Source organism: Lacerta agilis, chromosome 15 (genome assembly GCF_009819535.1).
Source record: "Lacerta agilis isolate rLacAgi1 chromosome 15, rLacAgi1.pri, whole genome shotgun sequence".
Taxonomy (NCBI): domain Eukaryota; kingdom Metazoa; phylum Chordata; class Lepidosauria; order Squamata; family Lacertidae; genus Lacerta; species Lacerta agilis.
This window is the reverse complement of record NC_046326.1, coordinates 15,029,768-15,057,469: the sequence shown is the minus strand read 5'-3', so window position 1 is coordinate 15,057,469 and position 27,702 is coordinate 15,029,768. Positions and strand designations below refer to the sequence as shown.

At 45.8% G+C, this 27,702-nt stretch overlaps 1 protein-coding gene across 1 annotated transcript in view; it reads right to left on the bottom strand.

Moving 5' to 3' along the window:
* KMT2A (lysine methyltransferase 2A) overlaps nucleotides 1-27,702 on the bottom strand; it is a 49,823-nt gene that overhangs the window by 17,986 nt on the left and 4,135 nt on the right. The window contains 26 exon segments of the mRNA XM_033172662.1: nucleotides 69-206; nucleotides 1,699-1,805; nucleotides 2,212-2,405; nucleotides 2,744-2,817; nucleotides 3,096-3,206; nucleotides 3,599-3,772; nucleotides 4,991-5,175; nucleotides 5,589-5,702; nucleotides 6,048-6,168; nucleotides 6,488-6,566; nucleotides 6,568-6,581; nucleotides 6,997-7,097; nucleotides 7,100-7,142; nucleotides 7,681-7,709; nucleotides 7,712-7,793; nucleotides 10,090-10,218; nucleotides 10,805-10,878; nucleotides 11,237-11,281; nucleotides 11,284-11,619; nucleotides 11,856-11,920; nucleotides 12,734-12,968; nucleotides 13,196-13,373; nucleotides 14,251-16,301; nucleotides 16,304-16,438; nucleotides 16,441-16,929; nucleotides 17,582-17,651. Coding sequence (XP_033028553.1) covers nucleotides 69-206; nucleotides 1,699-1,805; nucleotides 2,212-2,405; nucleotides 2,744-2,817; nucleotides 3,096-3,206; nucleotides 3,599-3,772; nucleotides 4,991-5,175; nucleotides 5,589-5,702; nucleotides 6,048-6,168; nucleotides 6,488-6,566; nucleotides 6,568-6,581; nucleotides 6,997-7,097; nucleotides 7,100-7,142; nucleotides 7,681-7,709; nucleotides 7,712-7,793; nucleotides 10,090-10,218; nucleotides 10,805-10,878; nucleotides 11,237-11,281; nucleotides 11,284-11,619; nucleotides 11,856-11,920; nucleotides 12,734-12,968; nucleotides 13,196-13,373; nucleotides 14,251-16,301; nucleotides 16,304-16,438; nucleotides 16,441-16,929; nucleotides 17,582-17,651 — 5,373 coding nt within the window.

The following is a 27,702-nucleotide window of genomic DNA, read 5'->3' as shown; positions in this document are numbered from 1 at the left end:
TTAGTTGCTTTTGAAATGTAAATCCTCATTCCTGGACAGACTCCTGAGCCCAACCTGTTCCTACTCACCAGCTGTTTCCCTCTGATCACTGCCACGTGCACATTCTTCAGGGAGCCATCGTCATCTTCAAAAACTTCAGCTGACCACAGGGCACAGTTCACATGGGTCCACTCATTCTGGCCGATGTAGAGGAGACGGCCAGCATCCTGCAAGAAAGCAGAAGGCCACCAGATACACTCAGAAATCAGGCAAGTGCGCTCCCCACCCCACAACTGCTGAGCACATGTTGCAGCAGCCACAGTGAAATAAAAGCTGGCAAATATAAAGGTGGCTCATGGAATCACAGTTAAAAGGGTCTTTGCAGCTGTCTAGTCCAACCCTCTGCTCAGAACTGAACACCCAGTGCTAGGTTATTATTATGATTTATTAATTTTTTTATATCACCCTTTGCATCCCCAGCAGACAGAGGGTTCTTCAGCCTCTGCTCAAAGACCTCTAGAGAGGGGGAGTATTTCACCACCCCTCCATTGTCCAGCTGCTTTTACTGTCAAGAAATTTCCTCTATTTTTCAATCCAAATCTACCCTCCTGTAACTTAAGTCTATGAGATATAACCCTTTGACCCCTGGAGTCATGGAGAAAAGCCTTTTCACCCTCTTGCATGTGACACAGCCCTTTCAAGGATTTGTAGAGTGCTATTAGGTTTCACCTCAGTCTTCTCTTCGCTCAGCTAAGCGTAACTGGTTCCTTATATAGGACTTGTCTTCCATACTTCTGACCATCTTTGCTATCTTCCACTGATCCCATCCCAATTTGTCTACATCCTCCTTGATTTGTGGTGCCAGAAATGAACACAGTACTTCAGATGATGTCTGACTAGTGCAGAATAAAGTCAGCTATTCCTTCTTGTGATGTGGTGGTGATGGCTCTGTCAATGCGGACAAAGATCTCACTGCAGCCACATCACACCCCTGACTTGTGTTCTGCTTGTGATAAGCTACAATCCTGAGATACTTTTCACATACACTTCTGCCGGGCCATGTATTGCCCATTCTATCCTTGTGCATCTGATTCCTCCCATACTTGTGCAAACTTTGCATTTGTCTCTACTGAATTTCTTTTTGTTGGGTTCTGCCTATTTTCCCTTCTGTCTTCTGGGGTCCTAGCTGTCCCTCAAAGTTCAGTGCCATTTGGAACTCTGGTAAGGATTCCCTCTATGCCGTCATCCAATATTTAAATGGAGGGTTAGAGGGAATCCTTATCAGGTGTCCAGTTCACACCAAAAGTCATTGATAAAAATGTTGGAAGAATGCCAGGCCCAGAACAGAAGCCTGCAGAACTCCACTCAAAACACCTCTCCAGTTTCATGAGGAACCACTGAAAAGTGTCTCTTAAAAGGACACTTTTCTAACCAGCTATGAAACCACCTGATATTATCACCTGTCCCCATTTAAAGAGTTTGCTAATCAAAATATCACAAGGTAAAATGCTTTACTGTTATCAGCTAAATTATGCCTGCAGCATTTCCACAATTCACTAAGATAGTAACCTGCTTTTGTTTTTTTAAGAAAGGTAATATTAGTCTGGCTCAGCTGGACTGAGTGTGCAACAAGGATCAAGCCTGCCTTTCAACCTTAACTAGAACCAGAAGGCAAAGCCTCTACAGCTCACAACACACATTCTTGACAGAGCCACTTACATTCCCACCATCATCGCCATACTTCAAGCAAAGTGCACACTGCCGGTTATCCTCCACATCTGGAGGAGGGGTAAGTTCTGGGCTGTCCTCCAAGCTTCTGTCAGAACCTCAGAACAGAGAGAGAAAGAAAGAGAAAGAGAGAGAAAGGACTGTTCACTCCTGAGAAACAATGCTTGGAAGAAAATGTGGGCTGGGAACTGATTACTGGAGAATAAAGTAGCTTGCAAATGCCCAGAGCAGCAAACATTTTCAGCTGCTCGCTTGAATTGAAAAGATTTCACTTCACTTTTTAATAAAACACAATTTAACCAACCATCCAGATGTTAAGGGGGAGGCAGAGAAAGAGGCTTGGTTCAGACTTCGAAGTCCTGGCAGATGGTGGATAAGGCAAAGAGCCTCTCTGTACCCGACTCTGGCCGTCCCAGACTTTCCCCAGGGTCTAAAGCCTGCCCCCCCCCAGTGTCAGCCTCATTACCTAGCACTTCCCCCAGACAAAAAGGCTCAGTTTCTCACTGGATATAGGTGGTGTAGAAGGATGCAGTGGAGTTGGGGAGTCTGGCTCGCCAGGACCTTTAGGTTTTGGTGCTGGAATGATTTTCTTCATAAGAGGAGGCTGTTGAGCACAACTGTTTTCTTCACGTTCCTGCCACTGTGCGTAGTTATGGTCAAGTGATGGCGGCAAGACAGCATTAGGCAGCATCCCACTGCTAGAAATGAACAAAAGGCAGAGCATCAGACTTGGTTGCACCTAGGAGGCCCCAACTATAGCCCTTAGGCAGGTAAAGGTCCCTCACTCACTGCAAAGCTGTCTCCAAGGTATGGGGCAGGACTAAGACACAGATTGGTACAAGAGGGACCACAACCCACTTCTACTTTCTAGATCAGGAACTAATTGCAGGCAGTTGCTTTGAGAAGCAGGAGAGGCCCATCTGGAAATTCAACTCTGATCTTCTTTCCAAGGGGCAAGAGCGCTGGCACCACCTTTGGCTGAAACAGGCAGGTCAGTTGCAGCAAGTGAGTGCTGGAAGTGGAACAAGTTACTTACTTGGTTGTAACTTTATTAGGTTCCCAAAATCTTGACTTCTTTACACTGAACCATGGAAAAACGCGTTCCATTTGCTTAAAAACAAAAAAGACACCCACAAATGTATTAGAAATGTTTTACAGGACTCAACACTAAACACTTGAAGAAGTCTACTGTCCAAGATCTCTGCAAATTTACAGTCAGGAATAATTTATTATGAACTTAAAGGTCTGCCCAGACAAGATGCTAATTTGTTTCACAGACAGCTACACAGTAGCTTGAACAGAAATATGGTCTCCTTGGGGAGTATTAAAGATGCAACTTCAGTGCACCAGTTGCCAATTTATTGAAAATAAGATGCAGCTTGGCTTACCCGAATGAAGAAGGACTTCACCATGCTGTTGGCCTTCTTAAGTTCTGGCTGCCCTCCATCAGCATTAATGGCTGCTTGGATTATCTTTACAATATCATCACTAAACTCCAGCTGCAAGACACACACACACACACACACACACACAGAAATCAGCTTCCTATCCTCTTCTGTGATATACTTTATCCACCCCTCTTCCCCACCCACGGGTGCTGAACACCAAGTGGCAGAAATTCACCTTTTCCTTTTCAATTTTGAACTCCTTTTTATTCCCTGCCTATGTTTCAGAAGAGCAGCATGGCCAATATAAAAACACTGTAGCGTGGCCAAAACATCCATGCACCTTCAAGGCACAAGGGGGGAATTTATAGCAAGAATGTAGCATTTAGGACCACTTCAATGCAGTTCACAAACAGCAAGTTGATTTTTATATCCCATCATTTCTTTCTCCTCATGGAAGCTATGATGAAAGCAAGAAGGGGATGCTGACTGAATTGTTAACGCACCACAGAAATGTAGCCTCCTTGCTCCATTTTTCTTTTCACTCCTTCCAAGTCCAGCAGCTGCTGTTCTTCTTGCTTGCTGACTTCAGTGAGCACAGGAGGATCTGGGCCTTCTGGGGAACTTCGCGATGGGACACTCTCTTCCGTCTCAGGATTTAAGTCAGGGGGTTTTGCCGCCTGGAGACACAACGGTAGAGAGTACAACAGTTTTGAGCCCAGCACAAAGCATTTCATTAGTAGGTCTGTGGATAGAGGTTAAGAGCAAAAGAGCCTACAGGATCAGGCCAATAGTCCCATCTAGTCCAACATTCTGTTCTCACTGTGGCCAACCAGATGCCTTTGGGAAGCCTGCAAGCACTACCTGAGCACGAGGATCTAGCTGACTGAAAGGAGGTGCAGAAAAGTACAGCATAACAGAGGATTGGAGGAGACAAGCCCCCTTCATGTCTGAATTGTGTGAGGGGGCAACATGTCTTGGAAGGGGCTGCACTGCACCCCAGGTCACCAAGTCTGGCCCTCACATTCACACCATAGGTGGGAGCATCTGCAGGGGAAATGCTTCTACGTGAGCTGGAAACTTGGTAATGCACAGCAGAGCTCTAGACACAGACACCCACATCTAATGCATGAATGCTGAAGCCCTTGGAGGCAGAGCCCTGCAGGCCTTTTCTGGCTATAGTCTCCTTGGTTGGAAAAAAGACTTTGGGGAAACAAAAACAGCAGAAGCGGCGTGATGGAAGTTTATACAACCTTGAGTGGTGCAGAAAGCACGAAAGGGGGAAGTATTGCTTTTCAAGGTCCAAAATGACAGTTAGCAGTCAAGACACAGGCAAGGTAGTAATTCTTCACATCATGCATGTTAAGTCTTGAGTTCACCACCATGTAAAACTCTAGGCAAAAACTCCTTTAAGGAATAAACACGAGGAGAGGCCCACAGTGAATGGCTCTATGGAGGGTCCTCCTGGTTGATAGGGAGCAAGGGCCACAACTGAGGCCACAGAGAAGGGCAGCCAGTGCTGTGCAAGCTTGACCAATGGCCTGGCTCAGGTTAGGCAGATACAGATGTTCCTACGGAATCCCTCCTGCCCGGAACATGCTCTCTCACACATGTTGGCAATTAGCAAGGCAGAGTGGTAGCCATTGCCATATGGGTTCTGCTCATGTTATGGGCTCCTCTGTGATATCCATTGCAAGACAGAATATCAAACATTTGGCTTGTCACCCTCTCTCCCTCTCCCCACCCCCTCCCACACACACCTGCCACTGCATTTTTAATGCCGCTTTTCTTCTAGAAACACTAGGAAGAATATTGTGCTTTAAAGTCCAGCAGCACCACTCTGAGCAGGCAGAATTCAGGTACATTTGTATGATTCACAGAAGGAGAGGGAGGCCCACCTGTCTATAACGCAGCAAATGGCTGGATGTCCTGGAATTTAGTAGGGCTGTTAGAACCTGCTTCAAAGAAAGCTGCAGCTCTTTCTCCAGTGCTAGCCGCCATTCAGCAGGAGGTTGTTCTGTGCAGTTAATGCAGGTGTAAGCCACACTCTCCGGCAGGTTGGAGAGGATCTCGTACATCTCATCTGAAGGTAGACAGGGCAAGCATTAGGGGCAGAGGGCAAGCCTCAGGAGGCTAAAAGTGTCAGATCTGTGGGGGATTTGGCAGCATGGTAGGAGGTTACATCGCGCAAAGGGGCTCAGCTGTAGGGATTCCAATGCCTGTCTTGGGAACTGATTCAACAGGGAGAGTGTCTCTCTGCACACTCTCAGGAACCCACAGCACAACTGCAGCCTGCAAAGCTGGGATCCAAAGTCCACAGCTAAGCACGATTAGCTCAGGATATTCAGCTCCTTGGCTTCTGCACCCTACTCCAAGAAGAAACAACCCACCCCTTAGACCAAGATGAAATTGCAAAAAGGATCTCAAGCACAAGGTTCCTGGTTGTAAATGTTCATCCTACTCCTCCATATGTGCAGGGTTGGAAGCAGTCCTCACCTGAGAGGTTTTCACACTTGGAGTGGACCCAGCGGTCACATTTCCCACACTGCATCATTTTGCTCTCATAGTCATCGTCATCGTAGCATTTGTCACAGACGGGGCAGAAGTTCCCTACAAGCAAAACAGAGAGGCGGTCCAGATCTCCCACCATCAGTATACAAAGCCACACACTCAGGGCTGGCTAGCGGTCAGGGGACTCCATGCAAAGGGCATGAATGGCTATCAGTCACTGCCACCATTACAGCCAGCAGCAAGTACTATACTTGCCCCCTTTTCAGTGTGAAGGTGCTCCCTGCTTCTGTCCCCTGCTTCCCTAGAGGAAGTACTGGAATTTAGCAAAGCAAGGGCTGCATCTGCACATGGAACTGCAGCTGCCAGCATTTCCCAGGCCATTCAGCATGATACAGCATACTTCTGCAGCAGGCCAGACCTATCATGCACCCAGTCTCTCCACACCTTTAGCGAAGAGTTTGGCACAATCGTGACACAGAGAGAAGTCGTGAGACCATTGGGCATCCCACCCTTTGCCTGGCGTTGTCGCTCCACAGCTCTTGCAGCGGACACATTTCGTGCAGATCTGGAAAGACAGACAAGGAATAAAGGGCTGCACAGTCTCTCTCTGGGATCATAGGATTCAGTCATAGCAGGCACCAAAGATGCTTCCCTGTACGGGTGAGCCATGGAACAGAAGACCATGCCTCAGCCTGCCTCTTTTGCAATGGCCAGTTGATGGGGTTGCCATATCCAGCAGTTTATGATTCAGACCAATTTTACTGCATATCCTTGTAAACAGTGGACCACTTTCAACACCAGGCTAAGACATCTGGCAGTCTGATTATAATAAGAGGGAAGGTATCCCTGCCTTACAAATGTCCCCATGATGCAACAGAACTCACCCAAACCTTCTTTTTCTTCGTAGGCTTTGTTGGGTAATTTGGTCCCAGGCACTCTGGGTGATAGCTGTTTCGGCACTTTACACTCCAGCAACTGCTATGGAAACATGGAAAACAGCAGCAAGTCAAGCCTAGACGCTCTGGTAGTTGCTTTAGACCAGAGCTTTCCAAACTGTGTGTCACAACATGCTAGTGTGTCAGCTGCAGTATGTAGGTGTGTTGTATGAACGTTCCCCATGCTCTTCCCGGGGCTGGAAAGGGGATAGTTTAACCTCCAGTTTGCTAGTAAAACTGAATTACTGTGTCGCAAAATTATGCATGTCTAAAAAGTGTGTCACCACATGAAAGTTTGGAAAGCTCTGCTTTAGACATTTGATGACTCCTAGTTCAGCATGAGGAAGCTGTGTTGGGGAAACTGAGCATCCCCAGCGGCCATCCCTTGCGATGCCACAAACCCCACATTCCAGAGGGACAAAAGGAGCCAGGCAAGCTCATCAAGGGACTCCGACTACCTTGGTGGCCTGATGCTGCCTCCCACACACATGGCAGAACTTGCAGCGACGACAGCACCAGTTTTCCAACTGGTCCTCCAGGGGGCGCTCACTGTCCTCCAACAGAACTTGTGGAAAGGCTCACAGCACACCTGGCAATACACAAACTACAAGGGAAGGGGAAAGTCAGCAGGTCAGCCACATCCTGCAGCAGTTGTGCACTTCACTATTTGCCCACCAGCTTGCCTCAGATGGCTGTGTTCCAGAGGGAGAGGGAGGGAGAAGGAGAAAGTCTTTGGGCACCCCACCCTCATGGTTTGGTCCCAGTTTCACGTAACAGTTGCTCTAAGAGGCTTAGAGAGCCCTCTTCCACCACCAAGTTCCACACCATTTGTCTGTGGGCTGTTTTATCTCCAGAGCCCCTCTGCAAGAGCAGCATGTATTTGTGAAGCTACAAAAGGTCAACTGCAGCCAGTGCCTAGAGACATAAGTGCTTATCTGATACCACACGTGCTGCTTTGAGAGGCAGGTAAAGCAGCATTTCAAATGGTAGCTGAAGCTTGCAGCTCTAACTGATGGCCTTTATTCAGGATTCAATTCCAGCTTCAGATTTCCTTTAGTTTTAGGTAGCTGAAATAATATCACTATCACACACACACACCAAACAGCTTGGTGTGGACTGTCCGTTGCCGACCTCACCCTTACCTCCACATGCCCACTGCTGGCACAGAGGAGCAGACCACCCTGGGAGTTTATCGGGACGGAGGTCGGATACCCAAACCGCCCATTTCCCAAACGTTTTCAGCTTCACAGTCCTCCTAAAAAACCAAAAGGAAAACATGGAAAGGGATTTATCCTTACACCAGGTCCAAGGGTGGTGGAAATGACAAGAACTGGAGCAAAGCACGAAGACCTACACTTCCAGTTGGGCGCCATTCTGGCAAGTCGGGAGAAACCTCGGCTGCGAGGTTTCTCCATCGCTGTGGGGGAAGGGGGAGTCGCAACTGCGCTGCGACCCCCCAGAAAACTCCAGGAAGGGCGTCTGGAGACGTGGGATCCGGCGGGCACCCAGCGTGCCTCCCCTACTCTCCAGTAAGCCCTAGTAAGGGCTGCCAGAGCGAGCGGGGTAGAAGGCACGGCGCTGTGGATCAAGCACTACCCCCGCAGCGAGATGTAGCGGCTGCTGGCAGAAGGAGCGCTCAATTTCTCCAGAATCTGGCTGTATTTGGACTTTGTAAGTATTAATTACTAAAAGGATAAAGAACAATTAGGCTTGGGAAGGGACTTAAAAACGGAGGTCGGTCCCTGACATTTGAGACAGAAAGAACAGTGCAACTTTGTATCCGAGGCTGTTGTTAAAGTGTAAAAACAAAGAAGACTTCTGAACTGTTCCCTCAAAAAAAGGGGGGTGGATTTTAGATTTATTTGGATTGAAATCTGTCTTTGAAAAAGCATTACTCTTTCTTTCCGGAGGTCTTGAAAGGTTTGGCAAGAACAAAGCAAAAATGGCTGTGGATGCAGCAAAATAGAATAGTTTTGACTACAAAGTTGTTTTTTGACCTTGAATATGACTATGGGAAAATGGTCTGTGGATTTTCAGGAAAAGACTTTGGAACTTTTGCAACAGATGGTAGAGAACGTGGAGCAGATGAAACAGGCTGTGAGATTTCCGAATTTAACTTTGCAGAACTGTGGATTGGAGTTAAATATTGAAAGTATGGATGTGACAATACCAGTACTAATTGAGGAGGAAGAGGAAAAACCAGCCAGAGACTCCCTGCTAAAGAATGTGGAGGTTGATGTTGACCCAAAAGGAATGTTTCAAAAAGAGGAAGATGATGGAAATGAAATAGACATTGGAAGCTTTACATTTCTGAAGAAAAGGAAAGAGGTGCAACCACTTTGGTTCAAACTTTGTTATGAGAATGACACATGGAAGACTATTTTGCAAGAGACAAGATGAAAACAGAAGACAGCATGTTTTAACTTTTGGGTCCAGGTTTTTGGGAGGGTTGGAGTGGGTTAAAAAGGACATGTTTTTGATATCTTTCTCTCTATATGGTTTAGACGGATGGACTTGGATGCTGCTGTAATGGAGAAATGTTAAAAATTATTGGCCAAAAATTTTGAGACCGGAGGGAGGGAAGGGGGTAGAAAAAAGGAAAAATTAGGTTTATAAAATTAGTTTGAATAGGTAAAATTTGATAAGGGTTTTAGAAAGGTTCAGAAGTATCTAGAGGCTGAGGTTGAGTAAAAAGTATTAGGAATTAAGTTTGATATATGATTTTGTTTAAAAGGGAAAGAATTTATTGTGATGTAAAATTAGAATTGATTATGAATTTGAAAAACTGTTAATTAGGTTTGTCTATGAAATCAACAGGGGGGATCTGAGGAAGTCAATCGATAATGAAATTGAGAAAAGCAAGAATGTCTGGTCTAGGAGAAGGGCCAGGCTTAAGCAATGAATTTCTATATGTTAATTGGTTAAATTGGAAATGTATTAATATGTGCTCCTGTGAGAGGGGGGTTTGGATAATTGCTCCCCTCGGTGGAAGAGGGGGGAGTATGGAAAAATTTAACTGTTATGAATTGTGCTTAAAATTGTTAAAAACAATAAATTTTTGATAAAAAAAACAAAGCACGAAGATCCTGTACACATCACTATGAAAATGTTTTGTTTGCCAAAGCTTTTGTTACATACAAAGGAATGTACTAGATGGAGTTACTTAACCTCGATTCTCTCCACACCAGTGATACATACCTAGACATCTTCTAAAGGGCACATGGCAGCAGTATATGCATGCCGATGTACTGCCTAACTAATGGTGTTGCTAACAATAAAGACTCTCCTTGGGCATTAAGAGCCTCAGGAGGCTGCCTCGGTTTACGGAAACTGCTGGTATTCCCTTTTGTATTCATCACTCTTTCTCATCCTCCTGTGTGCTATCTTAAGAAGCAACAGGCTATACAGAAAACTAAACAACTTTCACCAGAACAGCTCTTTGTATAAAGATGGGAGTTTCAAGGAAGAGATATTGCCACATCCTACAAACCTCCCAAGGCCAGGTTTCTGGTGGAGAAAGGCAGGGGCACCTCCCCAAACCACCCTGTTACCTTGAAGTCTACTCGGATCCTGTGGACTCCATCTATGAGGGGTTTCTGTTTGGAGCTGTTCCCATTTGATAAAGTGCTCAACAGGTTGAGGGTACCATTCTCTGGCTTGCTGACTGGGGGCGGTCTCTCCTGGTGAAAGAGGGAAAAAACATTGCATTTTCTTTGCTCAAGCAGCAGAAGGAAAACCAGGATTCAATATATATGCAGTTAGTTATGGGCTGGAATCTTCTTTCACGTTTTGAAAAGCTAAGAGCAACAGGGGTTTCAGAAACTGGAAAGCAAAATCTGAAATTTTGAATTGGTCAGTCTTGTTTTGAAAGCTAACTCAATCCAGTAGGTATCCACCCCCAAAGATGAATTGGAATCTATTGGTGTTAAAAGGTGCATGGCATTGTCTTTTCTGGGGGGAAAGGCCATTCCATGCACAAACTACTGGTTGGGGACGACGACACCATGGTGAGAAGCATCATCATCTGCACACCAACCTGAACCTTGGAGAGTCAAGCAAAAGGACCCCTAAGAGCCTAGAGCCACTGTAAAAGCAGCCCATCTGCAGGTGGTGCTATCACAGGGTCAGAACTTGTACCAAAGGGCATCCTCAACTTGTGCTGTCTTCATGGGCTGTCTAAAAGCCACGAGAGCTACATGCAAGGAACCAACCAACCATGAAAAAAGCTTTCTGTTCACTGGAAACATAGAGCAACTTGCAGGTTACCTTTTCTTTTGGCTTTTGTTTCACTGGTAAGCTTGGACGAGGAGTTATCTTCTTCTGTCTGCTTTGCTCGATCCCTAGGAAAAGTACAAATGCAGTTTGTTAAAAGCCAAGAGTTGCTTCTAGCAGTCAAATGGAATTTGGGGACTTAAGGAGACAACAGCAATCTTAAGCTGTTGTGGAAAGCTGAAAACAAAACACAGTGAACTAGCAATTCCAATTTGTTAGGGAGGAGTGGGCACTGTAGGATTTCCTGCAGCTCGCCACACACTTCCTAACCTGCCCAGGTGTGTCCAAGGCTGCTCTTTCCTAGCCCACTTAAGAGCCCAATAAGTACAGCAGATGTGGTCACATCTCTTCCATGGAGTCCAGAGGTGGGCTACTTGACTTTCCAGAGGCAGCTAACAGCTACCTTTGCTGCCATTGAATACCTACCCACTTCTGGTGGTGGAGCTGCCTTCTTCTTGGGCTCAGCAGGGTGGTTTTGGGGGCTTCCTTTTTTGGTGGGCCTGTACTAGGCGGTGGGGTGGGGGGCACCTGCGTGGGGGTCGGTGCCTGCTGCTTGCCAGCCTTCCGGGGTGCAGGGGGAGGGGTCTGCTTGGTGTCTGGGGGAGGCGGAGTTAGTGGTGGTGGGCCCTCCTCACTCTTCTCCTCACTGGGCTTCCGGGCAGGTTCACTGCCCCTTTTAGAGGCATGATCCTCTTTCGTCAAGGTGAGCTGAGGAGCAGCCGCTTTCTGTCCAGCTTCTGGCTGGCTCTTCCCAGCATGGATCTCTTTCTTTTCACTGGACTTGGATTTCTTCTCCTTCTTTTTCATAGCTGTAAAGCAAAAGCAGCACCTCAGATGCAATGACTGATAGATAGCGCAGCCTATGGCACTGGCCTCCCCCAAGTGACCGATGGCCAGAGGGGAGGGTGGTGCCTAAGGAGGATATGCCAGCCTTCCCATGGCCTCACTGCCTAGATGGAGCTGAAGCTGAAACAAAGACTCTGCAGCTGTTAACTATGCCTTTCTCTCCCCATCGCAACAGAAATAAGGAAAAAAAGGCACCTACCTTTGGCTTGCTTCTGGAGATAGGCTTTTGATGGCATCCACTGCAAATTCTGACACTTCCTCATCCTAGGGGAGAATAAAGGAAGGAGATGGCAAGATGCATCACCCGACACAAACAAGCCTTTGGATTCCCAAGCATGTTGCAGGCTGCTGCACTCAAGTGAGGCCCCTACAAAAAGGTACTGTCTCAGGCTGGAAAGATATCTGCTTTGGAGCCATGCCAAAGTTCTGTTTGAGATCAATGGCAGACCAATCTGGCTAAAAGCATGAGAAAGATCACCCTAGCAGCACCAGCTCTGCTATGTCAGCCTTTCTGCTATGCCGAAAAGCAACTACTTTTGAAGCATCTTCAAAAAGCCTTACTTTCAAGATGCGAAGAAGATAACTGTTCTCCCTCTTTGCTTAAGATCTGAAACCTTGCTCCGAGGTTTGGCCAAGCCACTGTGAGGAAGGCTGCACAGAGGAAGCATGCTGTGGCACATATTCACACAAGGGATCAACTCTCTACGCTACACTTTAGTTTTCACGTTCAGCAGAATACACAGCAGGGTAAACTCAAAACCTGAAAAGGCTGAAGAAAAGAAGACGCAGATCTCCCCACTGCCCCACCCAACCCTGTCCATTTCCCTGCCACTCTCTTGAGAGCCCCCAACTGCCACTTTGAACTCCAAGAGGAAGGAAAGGCAGCAGCTAAGCTCAGAGGATGACAAAATCACCAGTCTTGTGTTTCTTAGCTCTTCTTTGATGCAAGTGAAAGGATCTTCCTCTGGCTAAATATTTTACAGGAAGACAGGGAAGAAACACCACAAACCAACAACGGAGGGCCTTATTCCCAGAGCAACAGGAGGGCAGGGGTGGGCTTCACACCCACACACTTACTTGCAGCACTGCTTCTTTATGTTCCGCCCACCAAACTTTGGCTTATCCAGGCAATTTGTGCAGACACCACAGTCCTCTGGGACCTGGCAGCCAGGGCACTGCCCACAGCGCCTTGACCGCCGGCCTTTCTTTACAGGGGGCTCCTGGGGAGCCTTGTTTCTGGTAACTGGCTTGATAGGTTTGATGGGAGGTGCAAGGGGCTCGGCATCTTCTGAACCTGCAACCGAGGACTTGTCTGTGAAATGAAAGACCAGCTATTAATTCAGCAATCAATAAAGGAGAAGTGGGTCCTCAACAGAACTGACTTTGCTGGCCATTGCTGTTTTTTCAGAACAGCTTCACAGCCCATCCAGATTTCCTAGAAACACAACTCCTTCATCCTACAGCCTCGCATTACCTTCCCCTGCCACTGATGCACCCTTGGAGAAAACAGCACCCTTCAGCATAAATTCAGACACTTACCATCGTTCCCCATGGAAGACAGTATCTTCTCTCGTTCTTCCCATGGTAAGGCACTCAGAGTAGGCATGTCATCTGGAAAGACGGCTCGCTTGCGGCCTAGCGCTACAGCTGCCCTTCTGCAAACATGCTTTATGCGTGGCCCTCGCACGGAGGTCTCTGAAGAATCGCTCTCTTGACCCTAAATTCCAAGCAGGGCAAGAACACAGGAAAAGGCTGTTAAGACACAATTAACCATTCCACAGGGAGCGATTCAAGTTCAAAAGCAAAAAGCAGTTTGTCCAGCAGAAGGTTAAAGATTTCTGAACCTTCTCTAAATGAGTTTTCAAATGGAGGACACAGCAAAAATCAGAAGTAGTTTTTTTCTAATTAACAGTAACCTTTTAAGTGTAAAAATACTCTAACTAAGGCTAAGACTTGCAAAGAAAGGAACAATTCCTGCCGCTACTTACATAAAATGCATTAAACAGCTAGTTATGCACCTCATGCGTAACGAAAAGCCCAAGAATCCTACACCTGTTAGAAAAGTGCAACAGCTTTGGGGAGACATCTGGTAACTTCCATGCATCCCTCGGCTGTTGTGTATTTGTTTGTATGTGCATGTGTGCATATGTCTGGCCAGGGTGGTTTGAGATTGTCTTTGGTAAAAGGCAAGTGGAAGCATGAAGGTAAAAGGCTGCAGTGAGAAAACTCTCACCAGTAATTCAAAAAGGAAGGAGCCATTGCTTTCCCTTGGATGGGCAACATGGCAACAAGGCGCAAGGTAAAAACCAAACAAAACAAATGAGATCAAGGCAACAGGAAGCTTTCAAAAAGACACCTCAGTGGGAACTGTGACTCCAAAGCAGAGGCAGCTAAAAGATGATCTGAGGTCACGCTCTGGTTTGCTTACAGGGACCTAGAAACCTGAGACGCTGCACCCTACTCAGACCACTTATGTCAAGAGCTTTGGCCTCCCCCTCATGGGGCCAGCCAGGCACTGCAGGGCCTTCTATTGTCATATTTATTTCCCTTCATGTGCTACCTCTTTTTCAAACCACTACTTTGGGGATAAATACCTGTCCTTTTGGCTGATCCACCTGTTTCAGGGACTTGCTCTTCTCAATCTTATACAGCTGGGCTTTTGCTTTCTTGAGGAGGCTGGCCACCCTCTTGTCAGTCATTGGAAGTTTGTCTGCATGAGCCAGCACTGAGCTGATGGAGGAATGTTTCACAACGTTGACTGAAGCAGCAGCCGGGAGACGCAGGGATTCTTCCTTTTCCATGGAAGGAGCAGCCAATCCAAGTTCCAGACTGGATTTCTCTAACCCCCCTCGGCCTTTCTTGGGCAGTTTGGTCTTGATGATGGCTGCTGCTGAGTCCACAAGAACCACAGCAGGCACATCTGCTGCTGGATCAGCAGTTGCCGATTTCTTCCGGCCTGCAGTTTTTTTGGCAGAAGAGGAAATGGCTACATCTTCACGGACAACTTTTCCTTTGGAAACTCGAGCCAGTGGGAACAAAGTTGAGCTGCTCTGAATCTCTGGAGCCTTTTTCCTTTTCTCTTTCCTGGACTCCCGCTTATTCTCTTTCTCCCTCTCTCTATCCTTCTCTCTGCTCTTCTCCTTCTCAAGACCTTTGTCACTTTCTTTATCTTTGGATGGTTCCTCACTGGAGGCTTTGTCTCTGTTCTTGCCCCTCTCTGTTTGGGGACTTGGTGTGAACCACGGAAAGAGGGGAGTGGGGCTCCCAGATGAGAAAGCCTCAGCCGGAATGCTTGCCTGCTTCCTTGGTCTCTGGCTTTTCTCTGCCAACTCCCCAGGATGGGAGAGAGAATGGGAAGGAAAAGTAAAAGTGGAGTTTAAGGCACTGGTGGTAAGGGAACCCACAGGAATGCTTGTCAGCGAGGAAGAAACTGATGAGGATGGAGTGAGAGTGGGCAGCTCAGAGGTGCTTAGTCTCCCACTTCTCGTCCTCATGGAGTGCGAAGGAGATCTGGGTTCTGATCGAATTGGGCTGAACCCTCTCTTCTTCCGCTTCTTCGAAGAGGATGCTGTTGCAGTGCTTCCTGCTGCCGATCGACTAACAGAAGAAGGCAAAGTTACAGACTCAAAGATGCGTGAGTGCGCCTCACTTGGGGTGAACCTTGGAGCTCGTAGCAAGGGGCTCCTTTTGTGTAGGTCGAATCTTGTTCCAGAGTGAAGAGGAGAAAACAAGCGGGCTGGAGCTGCAGCTCCAGGCGTTGAAAAACCAGAGGCAAAGCCAACATCCTCAGGGGTCAACGGAGGAGGCCTGAAGTTATCAAAGATGGGCTTGCGGATGAGACCTTCTTTGGCATACTTGGCTGAGGAAAAGTACTGAGGTTCGGACCGAGAGTGCTTTAGAGAGGTCCAACGGAATGTTGGCTCTCGAAGAATCGACTTCCGCTTTTCTTGCATGGGAGCAGCTGAGGAGGGCAGAAAGGGTGATGCCAAAGGGATGGTGGGGGGCATAAGCCAAGGGGCATGGTCTGAAATGCCGGCAGCTGGTTGGAGTGGCGGCGGTGGGGTGAGAAGCGGTGGTGGAGGAGAGGAAGACGATGACTGCTGCTGCTGGGACACACTTTGGAGGCTGGAAAGTTTTTTAGCTGCTTTGGGCACAAAATTTCTCTCTGCCATGGAAAACCTCCTCCTCCTCCTCTCGCCACTCTCGTTATCAGGGGAAGGGGATGTGGGCAACGGAGGGTGAACTTCTGGAGTATTGCTGCGTTCTTCAGATAAGGCCTGCATCTCTTCTGAGGCCTGAGAATCTGTGGATGTGTCAACACTGGGACTGCTGGACCGTGAGGAATCTGAAGACACCTGAGAGGAGTGCTGAGAGGCGCCACTGGACTTCTCACTGGACCCACAAGAGGGAGCACTGAAGCGGCTATTTGGTGTGGATTCCGGACGGGCTATTTTGATTGGTGGATCATAGTCTTCATCTTCAATGAAGCGCTTGGGAGTTTTAATGATCCGCGAAGAGATCGCACTCACCACTGGCATGATGAACTGCCGGATGTTTTTGAGCTGCGTCCTCCCCTTCCGGCCTTGAAGCTTTGCTGCTTCTTTCTCGATCTTCTTCTGGGCCCCCTTTTTAGCCCTCTGCAGAGTTGCTTGGCAATCGTGGCATCCGTCCTCTTGGAGGAAGGGATGATCCTCACAGGCCTGCGGGGGCTCTGCCTCACAGCTGGCTTCTCGTCCTTGGACAGGGGCGAGACTCCATCTTTCTCCTTTCGCACCTTCTGGCCTTCTCTAATGGAGAACTCACAACTAGAGCCGGTGCAGTCTTCAAGCGATCGGAGGATGGTGGCCTTCCTCTCCTGCGTACAATCTGAACCCCTTTTCTTCCAATCTGGAGCTTTCCAGATTTGAATTTAGACTTCAGTGGAGAGAGTTTTCCTGCTCTTAGTTTCTTAATTTTTGCAGCATGCTGAAATGTAGTGGATGGTGCTCGCTTTATTTTCTTTAGATTCTCTTTTTCCTCCTTGCCTCCTTTCTGAGCATCTGGAATGACCTCTTTGCGGGTGATCTTGAACTTCACACTGCTAAGTGTAGGAGGCCTCCCTCGTCGCTTTTCTGCACTTTTCAATTCTTTCCTCTTTAATTTTTCCATGGAGATGGGTTCTGGTTTGCTTGAAGGTGAATACACAGGTGAGGACTCTGAGAGCACAACTGAACTTCGGTCTGAGCTGTTTCGGGGTCTCCCACGAGGTTTGCGTGCACTAGGCTTGACTGAGGCTACAGGTAAAGTGAAAGAAGGGGAAAGAAAGTGCACATTCAGCTTCTCTGCAAGATTGGAATAAGTGTGTGCATTTCAAAGTCACACATTATGCAAACAGGCTATTGAAACCAAAGAAAACAAAAGTTTTTAAACAAGCATTATATATAATGCTTGTTTAACTGCTGGAACCAATAGCTTCTGCTACAGGAAAAGGATTTCTCTCCAGTTGACTGTTAAAGGACTGTAAGTTTTCCCCACCATGAAAGCTAGTAGCTCTGGAGATTAGTTGGTCAGTTCCACTTGTTTCTTTCCAAAAATGTAGACTAAGGATAGCATTCAGGGTAAACCAAATTGAAAGCCCACTACGTATTGTTGCATTATTTACTTTTAAAATGTTGCTCATGTTAAAGACAAATGAGAGATATTATGCAATATGCACTTGATCTGACGCCTATTTAAGTACTCAGCCCATCAATCCTTGCAAGCCAAAGGCCCCCCCCATCCCTGTAGTAGAGCTTAGTCACATCCCTACAGATAAGGTGGAGAGAGATCACATGTGTTACCTCAACGGTTTGTGGCACTAGTGCAGTCTTCAGACCAGGCCCATGTAGATCGTTTTAAGAAAAAAACTCCCATGAACCTGACAAGACAGTAGCAAACTGAACATACCTGTGGGAGATTTGGTGGGACTTTGTCCTTTGGCCTCATCATCTGAACCAAAGCCTATAAACTGCTCGTCCTGCAAAAGAGAGAGAGGGAGGGAGAGAGGATTTAATAGACTAGAAATATCTACAGCAATGTCGATTGCTTGGTCCCAAGTAAGTGGAGGATGAAAATAAGTAGTAACAAACCCCACGGGGTGTGTGCTAGAGTACCACCAACATAAGGCTATCAGTGGCTACTGGTCATGATGACTGTAGACTACTTCCAGTATAGGAATCAGCATACTTTTGAATACTAGTGTCTAGGCAGCTAAAGAGGGGAGACTGCTGCTGCTGTGCTTATGTCCTTCTTCCTGATGGACTTCGCCTAAGAATCTAGTTGGCCCCTGAGAGAATTGATGTTCTAGATGAGCCTTTGGTCTGATCCAGCTGCAGGGCTCTTTTTGTGTTCTTAATGCGCACTCAGCTATATGTGATAATGAAACTGTGTCTTACAAACCACAAGGGAAATGCTGGATAAAATCTAGGACTGAAGGGCAGAACATGAAAACACATGAATGAAATTGAAAAGCACCACACTGAGGCTGCCCTCTCTGGAAAGGCTATCTGATGATCACTGGCCTATGGCCACTTCTGCTGGATGGAACACATGGCAGCCACACTCCTCTCCTACAGTAACCACTTCTTCTCACCAGCACAACTAAATTATCAAACTCATGGCCACAAGCTGTGGTGTTGGCCACATCCTAAAAAAGATTATACAAACTCATTGAGGAGGGAAGGCTCATCAATAGCTACTAATCAGGATGGCTAAAATAGAGCCTCTGTGTCCCTGGATGCCAGTTGCTGAGAAACAATCAAGAGGGAGGGGGATGGAGCTGCTCCCTGCATGTGGGTTCCCAGGAGCATCTGAATGACTGCCAGTTACTATTATGCCAGACTAGATCCAATTCTTGTGGCCCTAACCTGAAGCTAAAAGGACATCAGCCATCCCATCCTGCAGGTGCTAGTTCTCCCATATTTCAGGGGTGGGGGAACTCCTCTACTTGCCTGTGACATTAAACACTGATAACTGCTGACATCTTGAGTAACAACATCAGTCTATTGTTTATTTCCAAAATGCCTGACACTGTGCCGGGCAGGGCCCTTTGGGGGAACACGGCATATCCTTCTGCCAAAAATGAGATAGGCCACCCAAGGTCAGCATAGCAGGGAAATCCCTGTACCAACTGCAACAAGGATCCTCCTTCCCCCAAGTGTAGCTCCCTAAGCAGGAAGTGGTAACTGTTCAATTATCTGAATGGAAAGAGGTGTGCTTTGGGACAAATGAGGTGGCTGACAAACCTTGCTGGCTCTGCTCATGTGTGGTCCCAGTTGCAGGCATTTTACTTGCCCATAAACCTTAATGGAAGACCCAACGGCAGGATTCAAACTGGATAGGAAAGAGTTCATTTCAGGCAACCATTCCAAACAGAACACCATGCATAGGGTGAAGTGGCAGGAGGGTCCCCTCTACCTCAAGCAGAAAGAAGCCACTATGGCAGCAGGACCAGGATAGCCTAAACTGGAAGTGCCAATCCTGCTTGCTAGGTCTGACAGGAGGAGGGCTGGAACTACACCCCCAATGAAAGAGAGAGGGAGTCACCTGTGCCAGCCTTTGACTCATATTCCAAGCTCCTTACAGCAATCAAGCCTGGAGGCTTATGGTGCTCACTTAACTCAAGGTCATCCAGAGGACCAGCCTTCATTTTTGTGTGTGCACCCCTTCAGCATACTTTTTTGGGAGGAGGGTAAATGGAGTATCCTGGCTTTGCCCAAAACCACAGGTGTTGCTTCCAGTTCTCCATGTTTAAACTATAGCAGGTCACCCTTGCAATCTGTTCTTCCCAGGGAATGCAGATCATTCCATTGCCACCTAAGAGATTTTCCAGAATACAGCTCTGTGTATGTGCACAAACATACCACTCACAAACACACACCAAGAGGTGTACTTGATATAGGAAGAAATATTAATTCTGGGAAGAGCTGTGCTGCAGGCCATAGCTAGGAACAGATGATTCAAGATGAGATTCATCTGCTGGAAGTCAGTTCTAGAAAAGCAACTTGAGGAACAGCTGCTTTTTGGCTGCCTTTCTTCAACATTCACAACATTGGACTGCAAAGAGGTGGCTTGTTTTTCAGCATTACGTCAAGCAGCAAATTCTCTTACTAGCATTGGCAGGAGGGAGGGGTAGGATGTATGCAGAAAAGCAGGCAACATGCCTGCAGATTTCTCTAAAGCAGAATATTTCATGAAAGATAAATTCAGCTGCAGCCTCTGCATCTGAGCTGAATCAAGCAGAGCTGCGTAAAGAGAATTGCTGTGGTGGAAGCTGTTTTGCACACAGCACTGCAAAGAGCAGCAGCCTCACCATATCTCCTCTGCCAGCCACTCCCCTTGGACACGTGGGGCTCCCTGCAAGAAGTAAACAATGTTCGGCTGAGGAAGGACTGAGGCTTCCTCTACAAATCTGGCTGAAAATTACAGCTGGTTAATATCAACAGAGACTGCTCTGCAAAGCACAAGGGTAGCCTTTGTAGCTACTAAGCTGGGAGAAAGATCCATGGACAAGCAAGCAGGGAGAGAAGTTTGGGCATGTGACCAAAGCTTCATTTCTTCCATTTCCCCCTTCCTAGAAAGCAAGCACATCAGTCCCAGGCATCCTGAAAGGAACAGCAGCCTTGACTAACAGCTGGAAAGGCAAAGTTGGGCTCTAACCAGCTTCAAGGGAGGCAGTTCAAAAAGATCAAAGGCTGTAAATCCTCTAGCCACTCTTTGCAATGATATCCTGCTGCTGTGAGTCCAACTTAATGAGGAAGAGAGGGAGGCAGAAAGGCAAAGCAATTCCAGACTACCTAGGGATGTAATCTGGCTATCCCAGTCCTCAGCTGTCTCAAAACACTTCATGCCTTCATATTTCAGCAACTCATCTTAATCCCTACGAGCAACAAATTCTGGATCATAACCTCATCTCACTAATTTCTGGCCTGCAGTACTGTTCCATGCTCAGCCACTGAAGTCTCTTCTATTTTGATTGCTAGCCATCAAGAAGCAGAACCTTGATTCTAGTTGCAGTTTTCTACACTAAGAATGGGATTGGTGTTTGAACAATTGAAGAATGCAATGTAAGGGCATATATTTAAACTGTTATATAAATTATGACATAACATTTGGCCAGACCATATAGAAATCTTTCCTTAAGAACCCTGTCAACCAGCTTGAACGTAATCATTTTTATGCATAAGTCTTCTTCTCATTCTACTGGGTATAAAATGACCCCAAAGTGAAAGTTTGATATTTTTCTTCTTTACCAGTAAGCATCCCAAACCTAAGCTCTGTAATATACAACCCTTTATATTGTTTGTGCATGAATTGCATTGGTGAAGGTTGTTAAATACTATGACCTTATCTCACAGAGATCTTTTCAGAAAGACTCTTTCTCTTAAGCTTGTATATTACAAGTGCACCAGAGTTGTCCCCTTCTTATTTATACCAAGTTGTGTGGGAAGCAGCTTCCCCATGGCACTATCCGACTGTCCATGGTGGTATATGTATGAAAACATCACAAACATGTCAGTTCCCCTCTATCTGATCAGCTGCTGAGAAATAGACAATAGACCAAAAAAACAAACAAAAAAAGAACAACCCAAAAAACATTCCTTGACCTAACCTCTTCTTCCATGGTTCCTTTTACCCCCCCCCCCGTTTTCTCAGTTCATCTTGTCTATCACAACAACTTTTATATACTTTATTATTTCTTACTCTGCTGAAAATCTTCCAATCCTGCTAGGTAAATTGTTTATTTATAGTACTTTCCCATATATTCCATAAACAACATTCAGTCCTCTTTACAGATTTTGCCATTTTGGTTTCTTATTCTAGTAGTCATCCCTGCTAGCTCTGCATATAACAGTTTAATGTGCCATTCACTCAGCAGTAGGTTGGAGGTCCGAACACCCTCTTTTACAAAGTATGAAAATGGAGATTCATCAGCTTCTGCCTGATGTGACAGATTCTTTCACTTTCAAGAGGCCTTATATAACAATTCCTGTCTTGGGTGAAGCCAACATAGCCGTGGATTGGGTGAAGCTGCAATTCTCTTTTAATTAGTCAACAAGAGCTTCATGGTCTCCAAGTATACGGAGGCTGCACTCCTGGATCTCAAAGCTTTTTTGTGCAGCCACTCAAGTCACCAGGCTTGAAGAGGGGATAAGAAGAGTCTCCCTTCTTCCCCTTCCCTTGCTTTGTAAGAGAAAATTCCTCCATCCTTACCCACAAGCATCTCCAGTGGGAATCTAGTGAACGATGACTTAGGAGCCAGTGATTTAAGGTGGAAAAATTCCCAGTGCTTTTATTTTTCCACAGAAACTCTTCCGTTTCGTAAGTTCACTATTAACAATGAACAGATGCCAACTGCGAACAAAACATTAGGCAAGATGGACAGTTTCAACATTTTTAGCTTTGCTTACTAAACACAAGTAAAACAGACATGCTGAATTTGATTAGTCTCTAGGGCATCAGAAAATTTTCTGATTCCAACAGAAATTTTTTCTTATGCAAATCAGGTTAATTTGTACAGGATTCCACCCCCCCCCCAAAAAAAACCTCAAATACTCCCAGGGACTGTTGTGTCTTCTTAGAACGGAGATAAAAGTGGAACCCACCTAACTATGTTCCTTAAGCTTTAAAACAGGACAACTGTAGAAGGCTCTCCACCCTGTCTGAGTGACCCAACAGCAAAATAAAGTCAATTGGGATTACAAAATGGTTGAGTATATAATATGCTGACCCCCCAAGTAAGTTAGAAAGGGGAAAAGAGATTGCAAGTCTGTAAGGCTTTGGGAGGCTTTAGAAGAACAACATGGCCCAAGCTGAGCTTTGCAGACAGACCAGAAGCACTCCATGTTTAAGCAGGCCATAGATTTGCTGAAGAAAGTCAGTCTAAGTTACCAGAGAAACAGGTGCACGAGACAAGGATCTTATTGTGCCAGCACTTAAAGAGGATTTATCAGTTTCAATGTAAAAGCATTCCCTCAACATACCTTGGCTTTTTGTTTCTCCTTCAGGAGCCAAGAGGAAAATGCAGCACCTTCTATATTAGATGAAGCAGCAATGAACCTAACTGACAGAGAAGCTCCAGAAAGAACAGCCTTTGCAGTAGCAGCAGCATTGCAACAGGGAGCCTGCTTCCTACCTACCAGTACTTAAGAAGCTGAGACTACGATACGGGTCTGTGCTAGAGCAGAAGCCAGGCAGCCCAAGGGACAGAGAAGGGGATTAAGTAGGCTACACTGCTTTATAGCCCCCACAAGTCATGACTCCAGCTGGGGTGCTGTCCCTTCCTGCAGAAAGTGTCAATTGGGAAGGGCTTTCCCCTACCCTTCTCATATCATTTGGCATTATTGTTTTCAGGCTTCCCGATTTTCTGAGCCTCTTCGTCCTGGCTTTTGACACCTGAGGTGTATATTTTAGGACACGCATTATTTCTGTAATTTTAAGTTGTTTTAAATTATTTTTAACACCGTGTTGTAATTGTTGTAATGAAGATGGGTAATAAATTACAATGCTAATAATAATAGCATGCAAACCTTTCACTAAGTAAGTTTTCAGATGATTCAAATAGTTATGCAGAAATGATAATTCTCCCAAGATCCATCTAGAGTCCTGGCAGACTTTCCTCTCTTAAAGGATTAACTTCCATCACAAAGGATAAGATTTCTTCCCTGCTTCCTGATTTCTAATCTTTATGTATCACTTTTTGGTGTAAGTGCATAAAAGGTAGGAAATAAAAGAAAAGCACCCTCAATATTTTTTAAAAAAACTATCAATTAAAAAAAAACAAAGGTCAATTGTTAAGACTTGGCTAAATACAAATAAAGAAAGTGTGTGTCTTTAAATGGTACCGTATTTGGGGGCCAATTAGAGATCCAAAGATTCCTGGTTGCAGCCCAGAGGCTTCTGACTGCCCAAAACAACTGCCCCCACTTCCTGTCCCCAGGATCCCAACTAACTGTGCAGCCACAAAAGAATGCCAAAGCCACAGCAAGGAACACAACTTATAAATGACATACATTGTGGAGCTCCATCACTTGAAATAAGACAACAAGCAGCCAAGACTAATAACAAAGTAGGAATAATGTTAAGTCTTCTATCAGAACCCTTACACTTCTAGACTCCCCCCTGGAGTCCAGACACAAACACACCCCAGGAACCTCCTTCAACAGGGTCTGCAAGGATAAGGGATCCCACAGGTGTGCAAAGGAGTGCGGAGCCAATGCTTAAAAAGCTTACACATTTATTCCCAGGTGTTTACAATGCAATTTAAAATACATAAACATCAACAATATTCAAGAAAGGCAATACAAAACAAGAAAATATTAACATAATTCAGCTATCACCATGAAAAAGCATGAGAGAGGGAAACCATCATACCAGTGCCTAAAATATCATTTCATTAAAATGATAAGAGAATCAGATATTGGCTGCTTATTATCTATGCAAAGTTAAAACCTGTTAAAGGTTTTTTTGGGGGACACACTATTATTATTATTTTATTATTATTATTTTATTATTATGCTTTTTGTTATGTTTTTATTTTTATGCTCCATAAAATATTTTCTTAATGTTGTACACTGCTCTTGGATCTTTGGATAAAGAGTGGTATATAAATTGAATTAATCATCATCATCCTGGGATAGCTCAGTGAGTAAAGCATGAGATTCATCTCGGTGTTGTGGGTGGACTAGATGACCCTCATGGTCCCTTCCAAACCTATGATTCTAATAATTTGGGCATCTGGCAGAATTTTTGAAGGGTGTTCAACAGATCAAAATGTTCTAGCTTATGTTGCATTTCCAGTCTGTGTGACAGACAGTCATGCAACGGGTGCAGCAATTTGCAGCATGCAGACAGAGTAATAGAAACTTCTGCATTTGTTACTTCTCTACCCGTCATGCAGCTTTCAAGAGCATAGCACAGGATTCTTGCAAGACCAATACTACCGGTGAGCCCATTCACCTAAACCCTTCCACAACTGACACATTTCGACAAAAGCTATGCCTCTATTCTTGTGATAGTTAACAAATAAGGAACCAGCACCCCCTACAGCTGTCATGTGCTAAAGCAGGGGTAGGCAACCTAAGGCCCGTGGGCTGGATACGGCCCAATCGCCTTCCAAATCCGGCCCGCGGACGGTCCAGGAATCAGCATGTTTTTACATGAGTAGAATATGTCCTTTTATTTAAAATGTATCTGTGGGTTATTTGTGGGGGCTGCCTGGTGTTTTTACATGAGTAGAATGTGTGTTTTTATTTAAAATGCATCTCTGGGTTATTTGTGGGGCATAGGAATTCGGTCATTCCCCCCCCAAAAAAAAATATACCGGTAGTCCGGCCCACTACATGGTCTGAGGGACAGTGGACCGGCCCACAGCTGAAAAAGGTTGCTGACCCCTGTGCTAAAGAGAAAGAACTCCACCAGCCCAGGCCAAGGAGGGTCTGCATATCCTGATTAACATCTCACATCAGCCATGCTGAAGGACACCCCACCCAGAGAATCTAAAGGCAGAAGAACCAATGGCACTTGGACACCTCCTCCCCTGCTCCAGCAGCAGATACAGTGATGAACCTGAACTGAAGGCAGAGCAAAATGGTTCAACACACATCTAGCAAAATGAGATCAACCATCTCTGGGCCCTACTCAGGAGGACAAAGGGAAAAAAACCTGAAACTTACTCCAGATCTAGAGGGCAGCTATAATAACTACTGTACAGTGGTACCTCGGGTTACAGACGTTTCAGGTTAGACTCCGCTAACCCAGAAATAGTACCTTGGGTTAAGAACTTTACTTCAGGATGAGAACAGAAATCGTGCAGCGGCAGCGGGAGGCCCCATTAGCTAAAGTGGTACCTCAGGTTAAGAACAATTTCAGGTTAAGAATGGACCTCCAGAACGAATTAAGTTTTTAACCCAAAGTACCACTATAGTTCACTCAAGCACTTTGGCTATTAGGAAAGGGAGTAGCATATTGGCCTAAAACTTCTTAGATTATGGTAATCCAGGAATTTTTTTAAAAGGTGGTCTTACTATAGTTCTTAACCCGAGGTACCACTGTATCGCATGCTGCCTGTCCTTGCTGCTGCAACACCCTTTTCTTTCTTTAGCTTGAATCCTTGGCTGGACAGCTCCCTGCCTGCTTTGGCATACCTTGCCTTCATTGCCTGACCAGCTTCCCAGTCTCATCATATGACAGGAAATCCATCCACCCCACTCATGGTTGCTGAGGAGACAGCAATTCAGTCCCCTCCCAGCCATGTCCAGCCCAGTAACTCCTGGTGTGATAATTAACGTAGCAGCTGGGCTCAATTCTGGAGGGTCCTAACAGTGCTTTGAGAAAATCGTCAGCAGACATTGGCAATTATCCTAACAAAAAGGGTATGTCAATGAACCGGATGACGGGACTAGGTATCTTGTGGCATGAATGAGTCAGTTATCTGAATGAGGCTACTAGAGAGTAATTCCAATTGCTGCACTATCTGGTATGAGACTACCCAGCAGACTGGTACCAGGAATTGAACCCATGATCTTACGTACACTAACCAGTGCAATGCCACAACAACATAGGCACTTTTAAGATTAGGGTGGGGGACATCTCATGGATGGAGTTGGGGTAGATGTGGAACATGCCAGGAGCTTGGCCCCAGAAATCAAAAGGTCCCAACCATAGGTTGTTTTTTTCATTTACAGGCTCCTGCATTATGTGGGTACGGCAGAGGTAGCCAATGTGGTGCCCTCCAGATATTGCTAGACTCCCAAATCCCATCAGCCCCACTCAGCTTAGTCCATGGTCAAGGATGAGAGTTGGAGTCCAACTAATGTCCAGAGGGCAGTGTTGGTTATCTCTGGGTTAGGGTATCCCTCTTTGTTCCAGGAAGCCCCAGCCCTAGTTCTGCTACCTCACCCTTTTCCCCATCTAAAGTTACTGCTGCTCACAAAGAGAAGCTTCCCCCCTTGTGGAGGTCACAAACACATTGCTCCTGGGCAGCTCAAAGGGTGGCCTCCTGTAAGCTTGCTGATATAGTTTCCATTCTTGTTTGTCTGCATGGCTCTTCCTTGCCAAAAACACCCCCTCACCTCACAATACAAACGTATTTTGGGAAGCATTACTTGTATTGCCTGTGTAGTATTGCTGGCCCCATAGCAGGACTTAAACCTTACTCCTGGGAAGCCTCTGATTGCTGAGCATTGGGATGCATTTACTGGAGGAGGTGCTCTATTTCTGGGAACTAGAATATGACTATGGGGTGGAAAGAGTGCTTCTGCTGGTTCCGGTAAGTTGATTGGTGCATCGCTAATGAGGGGATCTCATCACCAATTGATGGACGGCACCAGAGTTTTTATGGATGCTCTGGGAGTTCTGTCAGTGTCATTACATTTTTGTTTTTGTTTGCAGTTGTTGTTGTGCCACTGATTTGCTACTGACTAGACATAGAAACACAACTATATTAAACCAGCACTGAGTTTAATGTGCCAAGTTTAACTCTTTCCCAGAACAATTTCATGTAGCAGGAGCATAGAATGGGAGCCCCTACCCATTATGACCTTGAGAAATTATTTCAGGGGGAAGGGGGGGATAGTCTTTTGGCTTTCTTAGTCTCCAGAAATGCTGTTTAACATAAGACAAGATACTCTTTATGTTGGTTGTTTTTACTTTGAGCAACTCATAAGTTTTACAAATAAATAAATTCCTCTTTCTTCAAAGATGCCCTATTAATTTTACTCTAGCAAAGTCCTATTGGACAGAGGTAGCACCTTTCATTTGTCTGCCATAAAGCACTGTTTTTGCAGAAGTCAATACAGGCCCAAGTGATAAAGACTGACTTGGCACTCACATATTCCCGTTCCCCAAGTGCCAAGATCTTCTTTCGAAACAAAGTCTGCAGAGCCTGAGAAGGTGTTTTGTACACAGCAAGCTGCAAGGTTCCAGGGAAGATTGGAGGCTGATGTTTTACTAACAGAGCCAAGAACACATACAGAAGCTTAGCTATTGAGGTTTAATTATGCAGGATGCTGCCAGGTGGACTTTGGTAA